The sequence below is a fragment of the Dermacentor albipictus genome, chromosome 10 (assembly GCF_038994185.2).
Source record: "Dermacentor albipictus isolate Rhodes 1998 colony chromosome 10, USDA_Dalb.pri_finalv2, whole genome shotgun sequence".
NCBI lineage: Eukaryota > Metazoa > Arthropoda > Arachnida > Ixodida > Ixodidae > Dermacentor > Dermacentor albipictus.
Genome location: NC_091830.1, coordinates 80,694,999 through 80,708,699, shown reverse-complemented (window position 1 = coordinate 80,708,699; position 13,701 = coordinate 80,694,999). Strand labels below are relative to the sequence as shown.

General features: G+C 49.0%; 1 protein-coding gene across 1 annotated transcript in view; it reads left to right on the top strand.

Annotated features, from left to right (window-relative positions):
- The first annotated feature begins 12,086 nt into the window (after nt 1–12,086).
- The window catches only part of LOC139050346 (uncharacterized), a 119,274-nt gene continuing 117,659 nt past the window's right edge, over nt 12,087–13,701 (top strand). The window contains exon 1 of the mRNA XM_070526583.1: nt 12,087–12,617. Coding sequence (XP_070382684.1) covers nt 12,309–12,617 — 309 coding nt within the window. The 5' untranslated portion in view covers nt 12,087–12,308. The remainder of the gene's footprint in view (nt 12,618–13,701) is intronic.

Genomic DNA, 13,701 nt, shown 5'->3' with positions numbered 1-13,701 from the left:
TAAAGGCGGCAATTTTATATTTGTACGGGATAAGGGACATGTTATATGTGATATGAAAAAAATGTGTCTCCTTTGCTGTGCAATTGCCGCCCCCCCGGTCTCGACACAAAATCTTGGTAAAAACAAAGAGAAACTGCATCCACTATACGAGCATATACGGTAGATAATGGGAGACAGCGGGTAAATAATGGCCGACTCACGCTTTTACACAACTGTTGGAGGAATTTATTTCAAAGGCTTTTTTTTTTATTCAGACACATAGGACTTCGCATGCTCAAAGGCCAGAATCTGCCCTCCACCCACCCCCACCCCCTCCCCCGCGCTTGCCTTGCGAACACTTTTCCCATTTTTAGATCTTAAAGGCAGTTACGCTCATTCAAGACGGCGGACAAACTTCTGCCGTGTTCGTAAAACACTTGGAGAGCTCCTTCGCGTATGAATTCCTAATTCTCCAAGTGATTGCAAACAAAATTACATTGGTTCGGTCCAGCTGCGGAGCATTTGCATACTCTTAAAGTTAGGCTCAAGTTACTTGAAACACCCTGTATATACAGGTTGTCCTTTGTTTTTTAAACTGCACCAATTTTTTCAGGTCGCCTATGGCAGATAGCCCGATTCTAACTCTTGATCTAAATTACTCGATGAGACGGCCATTACTTCTACTAAAAATCGAAATGCCCAATTGCATAAATACCGTATTTACGCTGATCAACTTTTTTTTCATTATTTCTTCACGCAACATAATATAATCTACGAAAGGCAGCCGATGAGTTCGTGTGGCATATCCACTTGGAAGGAATTTTCTGGACAGCACCATTTCCGAGGTATTTCCGAGGTATTTTTTCCGAGGTATTTTTCGAAGTATCGGACGAAATGCATTGGCAAACCAGTTACCTTCTTAACATAGCTCTGTTTTATGCTCATGCAAAGTAGCTGTAACACCAATGCATTTCAACGGACAATTTGAAAATTACTATGTCGGAACTGGTGCTGTCCAGAAAATTCGTTCGGAGTCGATACACAATGCGAAGTCAGCGGCGAGAATTCGTAGGTTGAAATCTGGGGCGTAATGTAGTTATTTAAAAGGTAATTAGCATAAATACGTTAATTATTCAATTGAACATTTTGATATCTCGTCGAAGTAATCTTTGCCTCATCGAGTAATTTCGATCAAGGGTTAGAATTGTGGTATCTGCCATAGGCAATCTTCAAAAATTAGGGCGCAGCTGAAAAAGACACCCTGTAATCTACTGGGTGTTTTACTTTGACATCCCCATAACTTTAAAAAGATATCGCCTGGGGCATATTGCGCAAATTTATCTATTAAGCTGGATTACTCAGTGGCAGACATTACCTACACTGTAAATGAAACGCATAGTTCATTTACTATCAAGATTTTACTAATTATACTTTTAAATGTGTACTTCAGCAAATATTTCACTACATGGATTGAAACCAGGGATTTCATAAAGCACACCCACAAGGAATGAATTTTCAAACTAGCAGGAGTTTTAGGATCAGCACAGGAAGAACAGCACTGTGCAAAAATGCAGTGCTGTTCCACACACTTCGTTTATGAAAATGCCATTTCATTCAGGCCATGCCTGGTGATCCTGGCTACCAATAGACGACGCCGCAAGCCGCCGTGCTTCACCTTGCTACAACTTGCTGGTGCTCTAAGTAGCCCCCGAAGAGCACAGGCCACGCCCTTGCGTTTTCCCTTTTCCAAAGGATCACCATGTACATGGTACAGGAGACCCCCATATGCGTTTGTCAGCCGCAAGGTCATTACAAAAGAATTTTTTTGCTGTGAGGCGCTGGCGCCCGTGACAAATCAGAAGCAAATATGTAAAATGTGGTATTTTACATCCATATATATTGTAAGCACTATTAACGTACTTCGTCTTTTTCATTTGTACATTTCCATCGTAATCTTCCCTGTTCTTCTTCACGCGTGAGCTGGGGCGTTGCCTTTTTTTGGAATAAACAGCGCTGGACAACTTCATCGGTCTCGGTATGATAATATATATTGTAGCGGGTAATATGCATGTGGCACTGTAGTTGTAGTGGGTAATATGCATGTGGCACTGTGCGGACTGCCACCGCTGCGGCGCGAGACACGAGCGCGGGTTGTTGGTGCGAAGCGCTAGGACTCGTATCTAGAGCTACTTGCGATCCCTCGAACGAGCTACATAAACCCCACTTCATTTGGTGGAGGTGCGGGGTAACCTCAAAAACTGGAACTCCGAAGCAGGACGCTACCGACTGCTGCGACCATGCCTGACGAAACCACCCAGGAAGATGCACCCCAGCCTCCGACGGTCATCGTTTCCGGTGCATTGCGCCAGCGTGATCCTGCCATCTTTAGCGGCACCGATGATCATGACGTGGAGGATTGGTTGTCATCTTACGAAAGGGTGAGCCAGCATAACAAGTGGGACGACGTCACAAAGTTGCACAATGTGCTGTTTTACTTAACCGGCGTCGCGAACCTCTGGTTCCGAAACCACGAACACGATTTCACAACGTGGAGCAGATTCAAGACAAGTTTCACAGAAGTGTTCGGGCGCCCCGTAGTGCGCAAGCTTCGCGCAGAACAACGCTTACGGGGGCGCGCGCAACATCACGGTGAAACGTTCACAAGTTACATCGAAGATGTCATTGACCTGTGTAAGCGCGTGAATCCGTCAATGGCGGAACAGGACAAGATAAAACACATTATGAAAGGCATTGATGAGGACGCATTTCAAATGTTGCTAGCGAAGGATCCGCGTACGGTGGCCGAAGTTATCAACTTGTGCCAAAGTTTTGACGAGCTACGGAAACAACGCATCTTAGCTCGGCGCCCACCGCCTACGGAAGATTCGTTAGCAGCATTGGTTATTGGCGACAACCACGCAACTTTGCTGACGCAAATAAAAGAATTTGTGCGCGAGGAGGTCGCGCGACAGCTCTCGATTTTGCCGACCACGGAGAAGCCTTCTCAATATTTGGCTCCAGCGATCCGACAGGTAATTCAAGAGCAAGTGACCGAAGCTCTTCCACCTCCGTGTCAGCCGGCTCCCGTGGCCGCGCCTCTGACGTATGCTGAAGCCGCTGCACGGGCGCCTCGTCTGCCGGGATTCTCTCCTCCGCCTTCAGCGCCTCTCCAGCCGGTGTTCTCTCATCCGCCCTCGCCTCGCCAGCAGGTCGCTCCCTTTTTCAGCGCACAGCAGCAAGGCACAAATCCTTGGCGTACTCCTGACAACCGCCCAATATGCTATGCCTGCGGTACACCGGGGCATGTAGCGCGCTTCTACCGCCGGCGCTTGCCGGCCTTCGTGGGCACCGCGCGACCACCCAGCTCCGGATTCCGACCATACCGTATGCCTCAGCGACCACCATCGGAAGTCTACGCTGCTGATGACATACCAGCACCGCAGTCACAGCTCTACAATACTCGTCGCTCGCCTTCCCCTCGTCGGCGCTCACTCTCACCCATGCGTCGTAGGCCCAGTGCCAGTACTACTGAGGCGGAAAACTGATTTCCGCAGTTCCTGAGGCACGAACTGCGTCATCGTCGGAACATCAAAGTCCTCGTTTTTCCCCCGCTAACGTTATTGAAGTGTCTGTTGATAGCATCAAATGTCTTGCCCTCGTCGATACAGGTGCTGCTGTATCTGTGATTAGTGAGAAACTTTGCCGTAAATTACGGAACGTGACCATGATGCCTTCGGTATTATTGCTTAGAACAGCCAGTGCACAGCAAGTTCAGCCAGTCGCTATGTGCACTGCCAGGGTGTTGATTCGAGACATTTTGTATCCGATTGATTTCTTTGTGCTAACTTGTTGCTCCCACGATGTGATTCTCGGTTGGGATTTTCTGTCGCGCCATCACGCCGTCATTGACTGTGCACGTGCTGAGGTTCAGTTCTCCGTTCTGTGCGATATGCCATCTCACGACGTTAAAGTTCATGATGTTACCAGGATCTGTGTAGCTTCCGATACTGACCTTCCCCCTCACAGCGCGGTATTTGTCCCTCTTTCATGCGCATCGCTTGCCGAAGCGACGGTCATGTTTTCACCCGCTGCCGTCTTCATTCGCCGCCAGCCTATATTGTTGCCTTTCGCTCTCCTCACGGTGCACCATGGGGCTGCAGAAATACTGATTTCTAACCCAAATTCGTACACTTTGGCTTTGCACTGTGGCGAGACTATTGGTACCATCCAGACTGTGGACGCTGACGTTATTGTGCATTTCCCTGTTCCCGACGACGTGGATACTGCCAACGTAACAGCACTGGCACCCCATGTGCCATCTAACCGAGTACCACCGGATGTTTTTTGTCGCTCTATTGCCGCTGACCTCGAGCCGACACAACGTGAGCGGCTTATTACTCTTTTAAATGATTTTCACGCCTCTTTTGACTGCAACCAAGCATCATTAGGCCGCACAAGTACCGTCTCTCACCACATTGATACGGGACATCACGCACCATTACGCCAGCGTCCGTACCGCGTGTCATCCACCGAGCGTCGTGTCATCGCCGAGCAAGTTGAAGACATGCTTGAACGTGGTGTTATCAAGCCATCCTGCAGCCCTTGGTCATCTCCTGTAGTACTCATTAAGAAAAAAGATGGCTCGATTCGTTTCTGTGTGGACTATCGTCGCCTCAACAAGATTACACGAAAAGATGTCTATCCTCTACCGCGCATAGATGACGCCTTAGATTGTCTTCATGGTGCCGAATTCTTTTCTTCTTTGGACTTGCGATCGGGCTATTGGCAAGTGCCAGTGGATGAATCCGACCGCTCCAAGACAGCTTTTATTACGCCTGATGGCCTGTATGAGTTTACCGTAATGCCATTCGGCCTCTGCAATGCACCCGCGACATTCGAAAGGATGATGGACAATCTTCTACGAGGCCTCAAATGGAAGACATGCTTATGTTATTTAGACGACGTGGTAGTTTTCTCCCCTGATTTCACCACTCACCTCTCTCGTCTACGCGAAGTCCTTACTTGCCTTACCACCGCCGGCCTTCAACTTAACTTGAAAAAGTGCCGCTTCGGAGCCCGCCAGCTGACCATACTTGGCCATGTCGTGTCCAAAGACGGCGTCCTTCCCGACCCTGACAAACTTCGTGCTGTCGCAGAATTTCCGCGGCCGACTACAGTGAAAGAGCTCCGCAGTTTCGTCGGTCTTTGCTCTTATTTTCGCCGCTTTGTGCGCAATTTTGCCTGCATCATCGCTCCCCTGACGAAGCTCCTGGCTGGCTCTGGTGACCTTCGCGACTGGACTCCGGCGTGCGACCAAGCCTTCACCACTTTGCGTCGTCGGCTTACCTCACCGCCTGTTCTACGCCACTACGACCCGAGTGCACCGACTGAAGTTCATACCGACGCCAGCGGCGTTGGTCTTGGGGCCGTCCTTGCACAACGGAAGCCTGGCTTTGCAGAATATGTGGTTGCATATGCGAGTCGTGCTCTCACGAAGGCAGAATCCAATTATTCTGTCACGGAAAAAGAATGTTTAGCTATTGTTTGGGCCTTAAACAAATTTCGCCCTTACTTGTATGGCCGTCCGTTCGACGTTGTGACAGACCACCACGCGCTCTGCTGGCTTGCGTCACTGAAAGACCCGTCGGGGCGTCTTGGACGTTGGGCTCTTCGGATCCAAGAATTTGACATTCGCGTCATTTATCGATCCGGGCGCCAACATTCTGATGCAGATGCGCTCTCCCGTGCGCCCATGCGATCCGACGAAAGGCCACCTTCATCCACAGAGTGCCCGGTTGCTACGCTTGCTGTTACTGACATGCCGTCTGAACAGAGAAAAGATCCGTGGATTGTTTCTCTTATTGACATTCTTAGCAGTTCTTCAACGTCCACATGCCCTCGAGCCATTCGTCGCCAAGCCACCCACTTCGTGCTACGGGACGCCATCTTGTACCGCCGAAACTATCAGCCCGACGGTCGCAAATGGCTACTAGTCATCCCTCGCCATTTGCGTTCCGACGTATGCACGTATTTCCATGCAGACCCACAACAAGCTCATGCTGGCGTCCTGAAAACCTACGAGCGGCTCCGCCAGCGGTACTACTGGCGCGGCATGTATTCTTATGTCCGCAAATACATTCGGTCATGTGCAGCCTGTCAGCGACGCAAGACATCTTCTCATACGACAGGCCCTCTGCAACCTTTACCGTGTCCTGCACGTCCTTTTGATCGGGTTGGCATCGACCTTTATGGGCCTCTTCCATGCAGCGCTACCGGAAATCGTTGGATAATTGTCGCAGTAGACCACCTGACAAGATATGCTGAGACTGCTGCACTTGCTTCGGCTGCTGCTCGCGACGTCGCCGCATTCATCTTACGGCATTTCGTCTTACGGCACGGCGCACCGCGAGAACTGCTCAGTGACCGAGGCCGCGTCTTCTTGTCCGAAGTTATTAATGAGCTACTCGCCGCGTGCCGCACTATTCACCGCACCGCTACGGCGTATCACCCACAAACTAACGGTCTAACGGAACGATTCAACCGCACCCTTGGGGACATGCTCACCATGTATGTTGCGTCGGATCATTCCAATTGGGACGATGTCCTCCCTTTTGTGACGTACGCATACAATACCGCTGTTCAGGCTACCACAGGCTTCTCACCATTTTTCCTTCTTTATGGGCGTGAACCATCCACTACCCTCGACACCGTACTACCATATCACCCGGATGCCTCTGAATTCACCCCTCTTTCCGAAGTTGCTCGCCATGCTGAAGAGTGCCGCCAACTGGCTCGCTCGTTCACGTCGGATACCCAAGGAATCCGCAAAGATCGCCACGACAACGATCAGCCCACACAGTCCTTCGCCGTGGACTCTCACGTCTGGCTTCGGCTGCCCTTCCAAGCTCCAGGCCTTAGCCCAAAGCTTGCCCCGAAATATCAAGGTCCGTACCGGATCGTCGCGTGTACTTCGCCTGTGAATTATGTGGTCGAACCGGTGACGCCATCTTCGGACAAACGCCGCCGTGGCCGCGAGACTGTTCACGTCAGCCGCCTGAAGCCGTACCACGACCCCCTTATCGTATCATCGCCTTAGGTCGCCAGGATGGCTCCTCTTCGCCCCGGGGGAAGTTGTAGCGGGTAATATGCATGTGGCACTGTAGTTGTAGTGGGTAATATGCATGTGGCACTGTGCGGACTGCCACCGCTGCGGCGCGAGACACGAGCGCGGGTTGTTGGTGCGAAGCGCTAGGACTCGTATCTAGAGCTACTTGCGATCCCTCGAACGAGCTACATAAACCCCACTTCAATATATATATATATATATATATATATATATATATATATATATATATATATATATCGAGAAGAAAGAAGGGGGTGAACCAAGGGGCCCAGTTTTTATTAATCATGCATTAAGAAGGCAACAAACATTGCCACCAAGGACTACATAGGGGAAATTACATGTCCTTCATAAATCAATAAAAGCAATGATAAGTTAATGGCAATTAAAGCGGATGAAAAAAATTGGAGGACGCTTAAGCTTCGCCTTCAAGAGTGGGACGCGACAGCGTTCCCGTCGACCCGCCAAGGGGTATAAGACAATGTGCTACGGCACAGCGATCACTTACGATGCGCCCCGCATCGGACTTAGCGCCCACCTATCACGCGGTGAGCGTCGAGCAACGCAGCGTTCGGCGCGGCAACGAAACGTGCGCCTGAGCGAACGGAACGAACCAAAGAACTCTGTGTCTCGGAGGGGAAACGATCTACGCCAGCCAAACGTCGCGATCGGCACGGGCAGAGAGATAGATAGTAATCTAAAGAAAGGACCGGGAGCACGGCGAAGCGTCGTCAGGGGAGAGGGAGTCCCGCGACGCGCCTGGCAGCGGTCCCAATGCGCGCGCGGTGCGTCTCCTGTCGGGGCAGCGCCGTACATTGAGAGGAGGGGGTCTTCTGTGTTTGCCGCAAGATGGCTCTGCGTGTGCGGAAAGCGCAGAAGAAATGCAGCGGAAACGCACTTCGCAACTCGTGTAATTGTGACTTCTGTACGTTACATGTTCATAATTACCGATATACACCGCAGTATAACTTTCCACGGCTCGTTTCGAAGGCAACACCGCATTCACTAGAGGCGCGTTTGCACCGCTTGGAAGCATCTAACTCGTGGCCGAGTACAATAAAGAAAAAAAAAACTCGTGGCCGAGTGGTAGCGTCTCCGTCTCACACTCCGGAACCCTGGTTCGATTCCCACCGGGCCAATCTTGGAAGCTGCTTTTTATTTATGAAGCGCCTGCCGTGATTTATCGCTCACGGTCAACGCCGCCGACGCCGACACCGACGCCGACGACACCGGCTTTTCTGCGACACGAGCTCCTTAACGCTATCGCGTTAAAACAACCTGCCCTTAGTGGAGAATGATCCCACGTCTTCGCTTTACGCATGGGATGCTCCAACAATGGAGCTATCGCGGCACAATTTTCCCATCCACTTTCTTGGGTACTTATGTTTCCTACTAGAACGCTGAGAATCTTAGCCAGCGCCACCAATCACAAACCTTGGCAGTGGATGTGCAACATCCTTTCTGCCACAGGCGTCAAGAGTACGTGATCTTTTTGGGTAAAGGAAACTGGTCAATAAGCTAACGAGGGTCTCGAATAGGGCAATATTGGTGCTCTCAGGTAACAAGTGTGGTTCAGAAGAACTTCAGTTTGGCCTAGTTGGTATTTACTGCAAATCATATTGACCGCAAAAAAGACGGGGACATAGGAAGAAAACACATAAACAGCACAGGCGGTGCACCGCCTGTGCTGTTTATGTGTTTTCTTCCTATGTCCCCGTCTTTTTTGCGGTCAATATGATTTGCAACAAGTGTGGTCTTGGAGATACTCGATCGCTTGGAGATAGTCACATTATTTTTGCATTATGCCTAATTTTAAAAGTAGGCTTAGGTAACTAATTAACCTATCAACTATTCTGATTAGAATAAAACTTCTAGTGAGAAAGTTGTAAAGGAAATACTCGGAATACAGCTTTCTGTTCCTCAAAACGTGCTACATAAAAGTGTTTTTCCGAGCGTGAAAGAGGCCCGCGAATACACGCAAGGTACTTCGAGCGGCCAGTCGCTCGCGAATTTTGCGCGTAGTTTTGCAATTGTCTAGCGTCCATGCGACCTTTTATCAAATTTTGAATTTTCGTTAGAACGGAAACGAAATGCTCAGAAGTACTCAGGTGTTTTCTTTCGTATGGTTCGTTGTGTAATAATTTCATAGTATACTTGCCAGAATTTTTCGCATCGCATTTAAGATTCGCAATCCGTGCAGCAAAAGAAAAAGGGCACACTTGCACGCACCACTCTTTGTGCCCGGATGCTGGTTTCGAGGAGCTGCAGGCTTCAAGTAAAAATACATTGCGCCTTCCTGGCTGCACCAATAAGCTCACCAGCTGGAATGAACATGTCACGTGTCCATACGGTAAAGTTTTTTTGATTACGTCATTGTCATTTGTGAACCAAGGTTAATCGTTCGCAACAGTCTTCGCAGCCAGCCATATTGAATACTGCAAACGAAGCGTCTAAGTGCGCCTGAGAATGCCATGGCGTATCTGACATGCCGAGCTTGTTGAGTAAGTCATAAAGCTTGTTTCTGGAACGCGTTAAGCAATTGAAAATATAAGCAAGACACGAAAAGAATTCACATAGAACTTGTTTTTAAACATGGTGGTAAAAAGTTAATCTGTGCGAAGAGGAAAAAAGGCATCACTTACCGGAGGGAGGTGTCTCATGTGTCCTTGTGTAGCTTGACCTATGTAACCTGCTTAGAATAAAAACGAACCCACCAACCAAAGCAAGAGTTTTAATGTTTTTCTGTCAGCATTCGTTCCCAGCACGCTAACTAAGCACTCATGCAAAAAAATATGGTCTCCAATCTACGCTGTGACGGTGGTAGGACAACGAAGTTGTAAACGACAAATAGAACGATTACCTATTGCGACGTAGGCTGAAGTTATTCAGGTAGCGACATTCGCATGCATTTTACCTAAGTATTAGCCTAAGACCTTCCGACGGCCTGCTACTTGGTTTGCGCTGCTGCTTCATGCATCTACAAAGAGTGGAACAGAGAGAAGAGAAATTCACTGTACCACATATGCAGGCTGCTCTTTAGCAGTACTCACTACAAGTGACCTTCCCATATCACCGTCACAGCACAAATCAATTGCTAAGCTGGTTCTTGCTTTACGTGCGAAAGTGTAGTTACGTAACTCCCTGCTTCGTATGACACCGTCCAGCTGCCGTCGCCTCGGCGGCTTGCGTAAGAGTAATGCTTATCGGGAAACGTATGTCGGGAGAGCTACGTGCTTCACATAGCATGTAGGCGCAGGAGCGCCTTAGCATCAATTATTTGGTTCCAACGCTTGTTTTCAGCTTGTTCTTTGTTTAAACGTATGCTATTCTGTGTGTTATATGCATGATTCCAAATAATGTATGCACTGTTCGCTTCACTTCGCTGAGTGCTTGTAGCCTCTGTCCTACAATTCGTATGAGCCATTGCATTTGGTGGCATGAACCATAGGTAATAGTTTTCTGTCGATGTTACGCCACGAAGAAATCACAGAATCCTAGCCATAGACGGCTTCACTGTAAAAAGTGAACGAGATAGTGGCACAGGAATCGTCCTGGTCAGAGCGACGTAACTAGAGGTATTTCTAGATGTTTCAACCATAAATCCATCATTTGAAGTTTCGGGCCTCTCCACCTTACTCAAGTTTGCACAAACATACAGGAAATATAAACTGATGTCCACCAAAGCGGATGCATTTTATTTATGTATACACTTATGCAGAAGAATACCTAAAAGCCCACAGAAGGGGATTATTGCGTAGGATCGGTCAAACGGCGTAAGTATGAATTATAACACATGTGAACCAGAAATATTAAAAGCAGGACTGATAAGTACGAACTACAAGAACAAGAAAGTCTCCCATAACGAAAAACAGTATGTGTTGTTAAAGGTTAAAGAAAAACCGTATGGACGAAAAACGATCTAATAAAAAAACTCGAACACGTAATAAATATCTGTACAAAACAACGTGAATACTATACAAATGACATCATTACAAAATGAGAGGGATATTAGACATGCTCATGCCGCAGAAAACAAAGATAGGCCCATGAATAGCAAAAAACATTGCGAAAAGATTAGCTGAAACGGAGCCGTATTGGACCTTGGCATTATTTTCCTTTTCGTGGTGGTGTTTGAGAGGACATTCCACACATTGGTGATGATAGGAGATGGGAACATTCTGGAGACCGGCAGGTCACTGCTGGGGCTGAAGAAGTGGTATGGCTCTGAAGAAGAGGCATTTGAGAATAGCTTTAAAATCTGCCCCACAATTTTCACGAGGAAATAAAAGGGAAAGGTTTCTGCCACTTGTTTGTGCGGCTTGCTGCCAATATAAGTACGGTAAAACTAAACGGTGTAGTCAGAGCATAGCACATAATTTTACGATTGTTGATAATTACAACGTTCAACAGTTCTAAAAATGTTACTGTTTGTTGTTTTCTTTCAAGCTTTTGTCGCCAGAGCTTCCTTGAACCTATCCGGAAAGCTTCACGCACCACGAGATCTGAGAAAATGCTTAATCCTCCAGCAGACTCCGATCGCGTACCTAGGAAAACGACACGACAATGTTTTTCACTCATACTAGTTCGAAATGCAGACTTTATAATACATTCGTAGGCCGCTGAGGTAATCACTTTTTTTCTCCCATACGTGTACGTTGGCGGATGACTGTTTTTAAAGGTGTACTTATACGACCGAAATGAGCAGCAATTCCCCCAGCAACAGCCTATCACGGGACGCAGGCGTGAGCAAAACGCCTTGCTCTCGCCGAGTCCGGCCCTCGCTCGCAGGCCGGATTGAAAATGCTAGCCGATATTTCCATCCGTCCGTTTGGCAGTCGTCTGTCCGCTATCTCGCCTTTTGAGCGTCTGGTCTATGAACACGGCCTCTACGTTAGCGGTCACAAAGACGAGTTTTGTTTTCGTTTCTTTTTTTTCACAAGGCATAAACACATGTGCGATAATCGGAGCGAGGTGCAAAGAAGAATGCCCTCGCCTCCAATGCTTCGGCCACGCGCGTAAGCGTTGGAGTCGAGAGTGTGTTTCGCGTGCAAAGTGCTGCGTGTTGTCGCATGTGCCTTCTATGCCCGTGTCGCTCTGTCTGAGGTACAACAATATAGGCGCCCATTCGTAAGTTCATTTTTTTTTGGTGTTTGCCTATGTGTACTCAATCTGTTCCTCGGAGTGTTAACAAGCGCCAATTGTAGCCATGTCGGCAGCCATCACGGTTTACTTGGCTTCCTCGCCAGTTGGATTTGTGGGTGAACAAAAAGCAGACATACGCTGGGGCCTGGCGTCCATAAATCATATTTTAGCCGAGGCGGCTCAAACAGGCGGCAGCCTGATTCCGCCGATTCCAATGCCCACGCACCGTCAGCTTGCTGGGCGTGCCGTCGCCATCTTTTGTGACCGGACAATTGCGGCACGTTGTTGTGAGCTACAGGGCCAACCATCTAGCGAGGAAGCCGTGAGCTGGACAAATGGCGGAGCGTGGATGGCGCGGCGCGAAACGCACGCGGTGAGTAGGACTCGTCTGGTCGGGAGGGAATGTGACAGCAGAAGTGGCTAAAGCGTCAGAGTCTAAGCACGCAGGCTTCAGATGGTCGACGGAAACCGTATCTTTCCAGGCGTTGCTGAGCAATAGACAGTATTTAGGTGCATGCTTGGCCACTTTGAAGGGACCGTCATACGGGAGCCGTAAGGGAGGACGCACAGCGTCGTGGCGCACAAATACGGGCGTGTAGTTCACAAGGCGAATGTTGACGTTTACATGCTGTGAAGAACGTCGTTGGCGGGAGGTGGGCAGTACGCTTACCGCTGCGTAGACGGTAGGCGTATTCGGAAACGTCAGCAGGTACGGTGGGCGAGTCGTCGAAGAATTCGCCAGGGACTTGTAGAGTCGTGCTAAACGTAAGGTCGGCGGCGCTGATGGAATAGTCACTGCGAAGAGCGGAGCGAATGTCAAGAATAACGAAAGAAGGCGCTCGGCCCATGATGAAGCAAAAGTCGAAGCAATGAGTGAAGCCTCCAGATAGCGGTGAAAAAGTTTCATGGTCCAATTGGATATTGGGTGGTAAGAGGTAGTCTTGATGTGATTGACGACGAGTAGCCGAGATAGATTGGCGAACAATGTTGAGTCGAATGGATGAGCATGGTAAGTCATGACAGGGACACCGTAGGGGCTAATCCAAAGTATAATAAGTGCTCTAGCTGTCGACTCCGCCATTATGTCCAGGAGAGGCATCATTTCACGCCATCTGGTGAACCTATCAATGCAGGTTAACAGATAGCGATGGTTCCCGCAGAGAGTAAGGGGGCCAACGACATCGACGTGCAAATGCCAGAATGAGCGAAAGAATGAAGAGCATCAAAGACGGCCCCGTGGTATAGGCGAGGCACGTAAGGACGAGGACGTCCGGTCGACATATCACAAACGAGGGGCGCGTCGCAGTGAGGAAGCAAGATACGTTCGGAGACAAGAAAGGTACCGCTTGTGCGAATCAGCTGGAGTTCGGCGTCGACACTCTGGACGGTAACCATGGCTGTGAAGTCGATGACCGGTGGGCCGTGGTCCGTTACATGGATGACGGCCCGAGATAGTG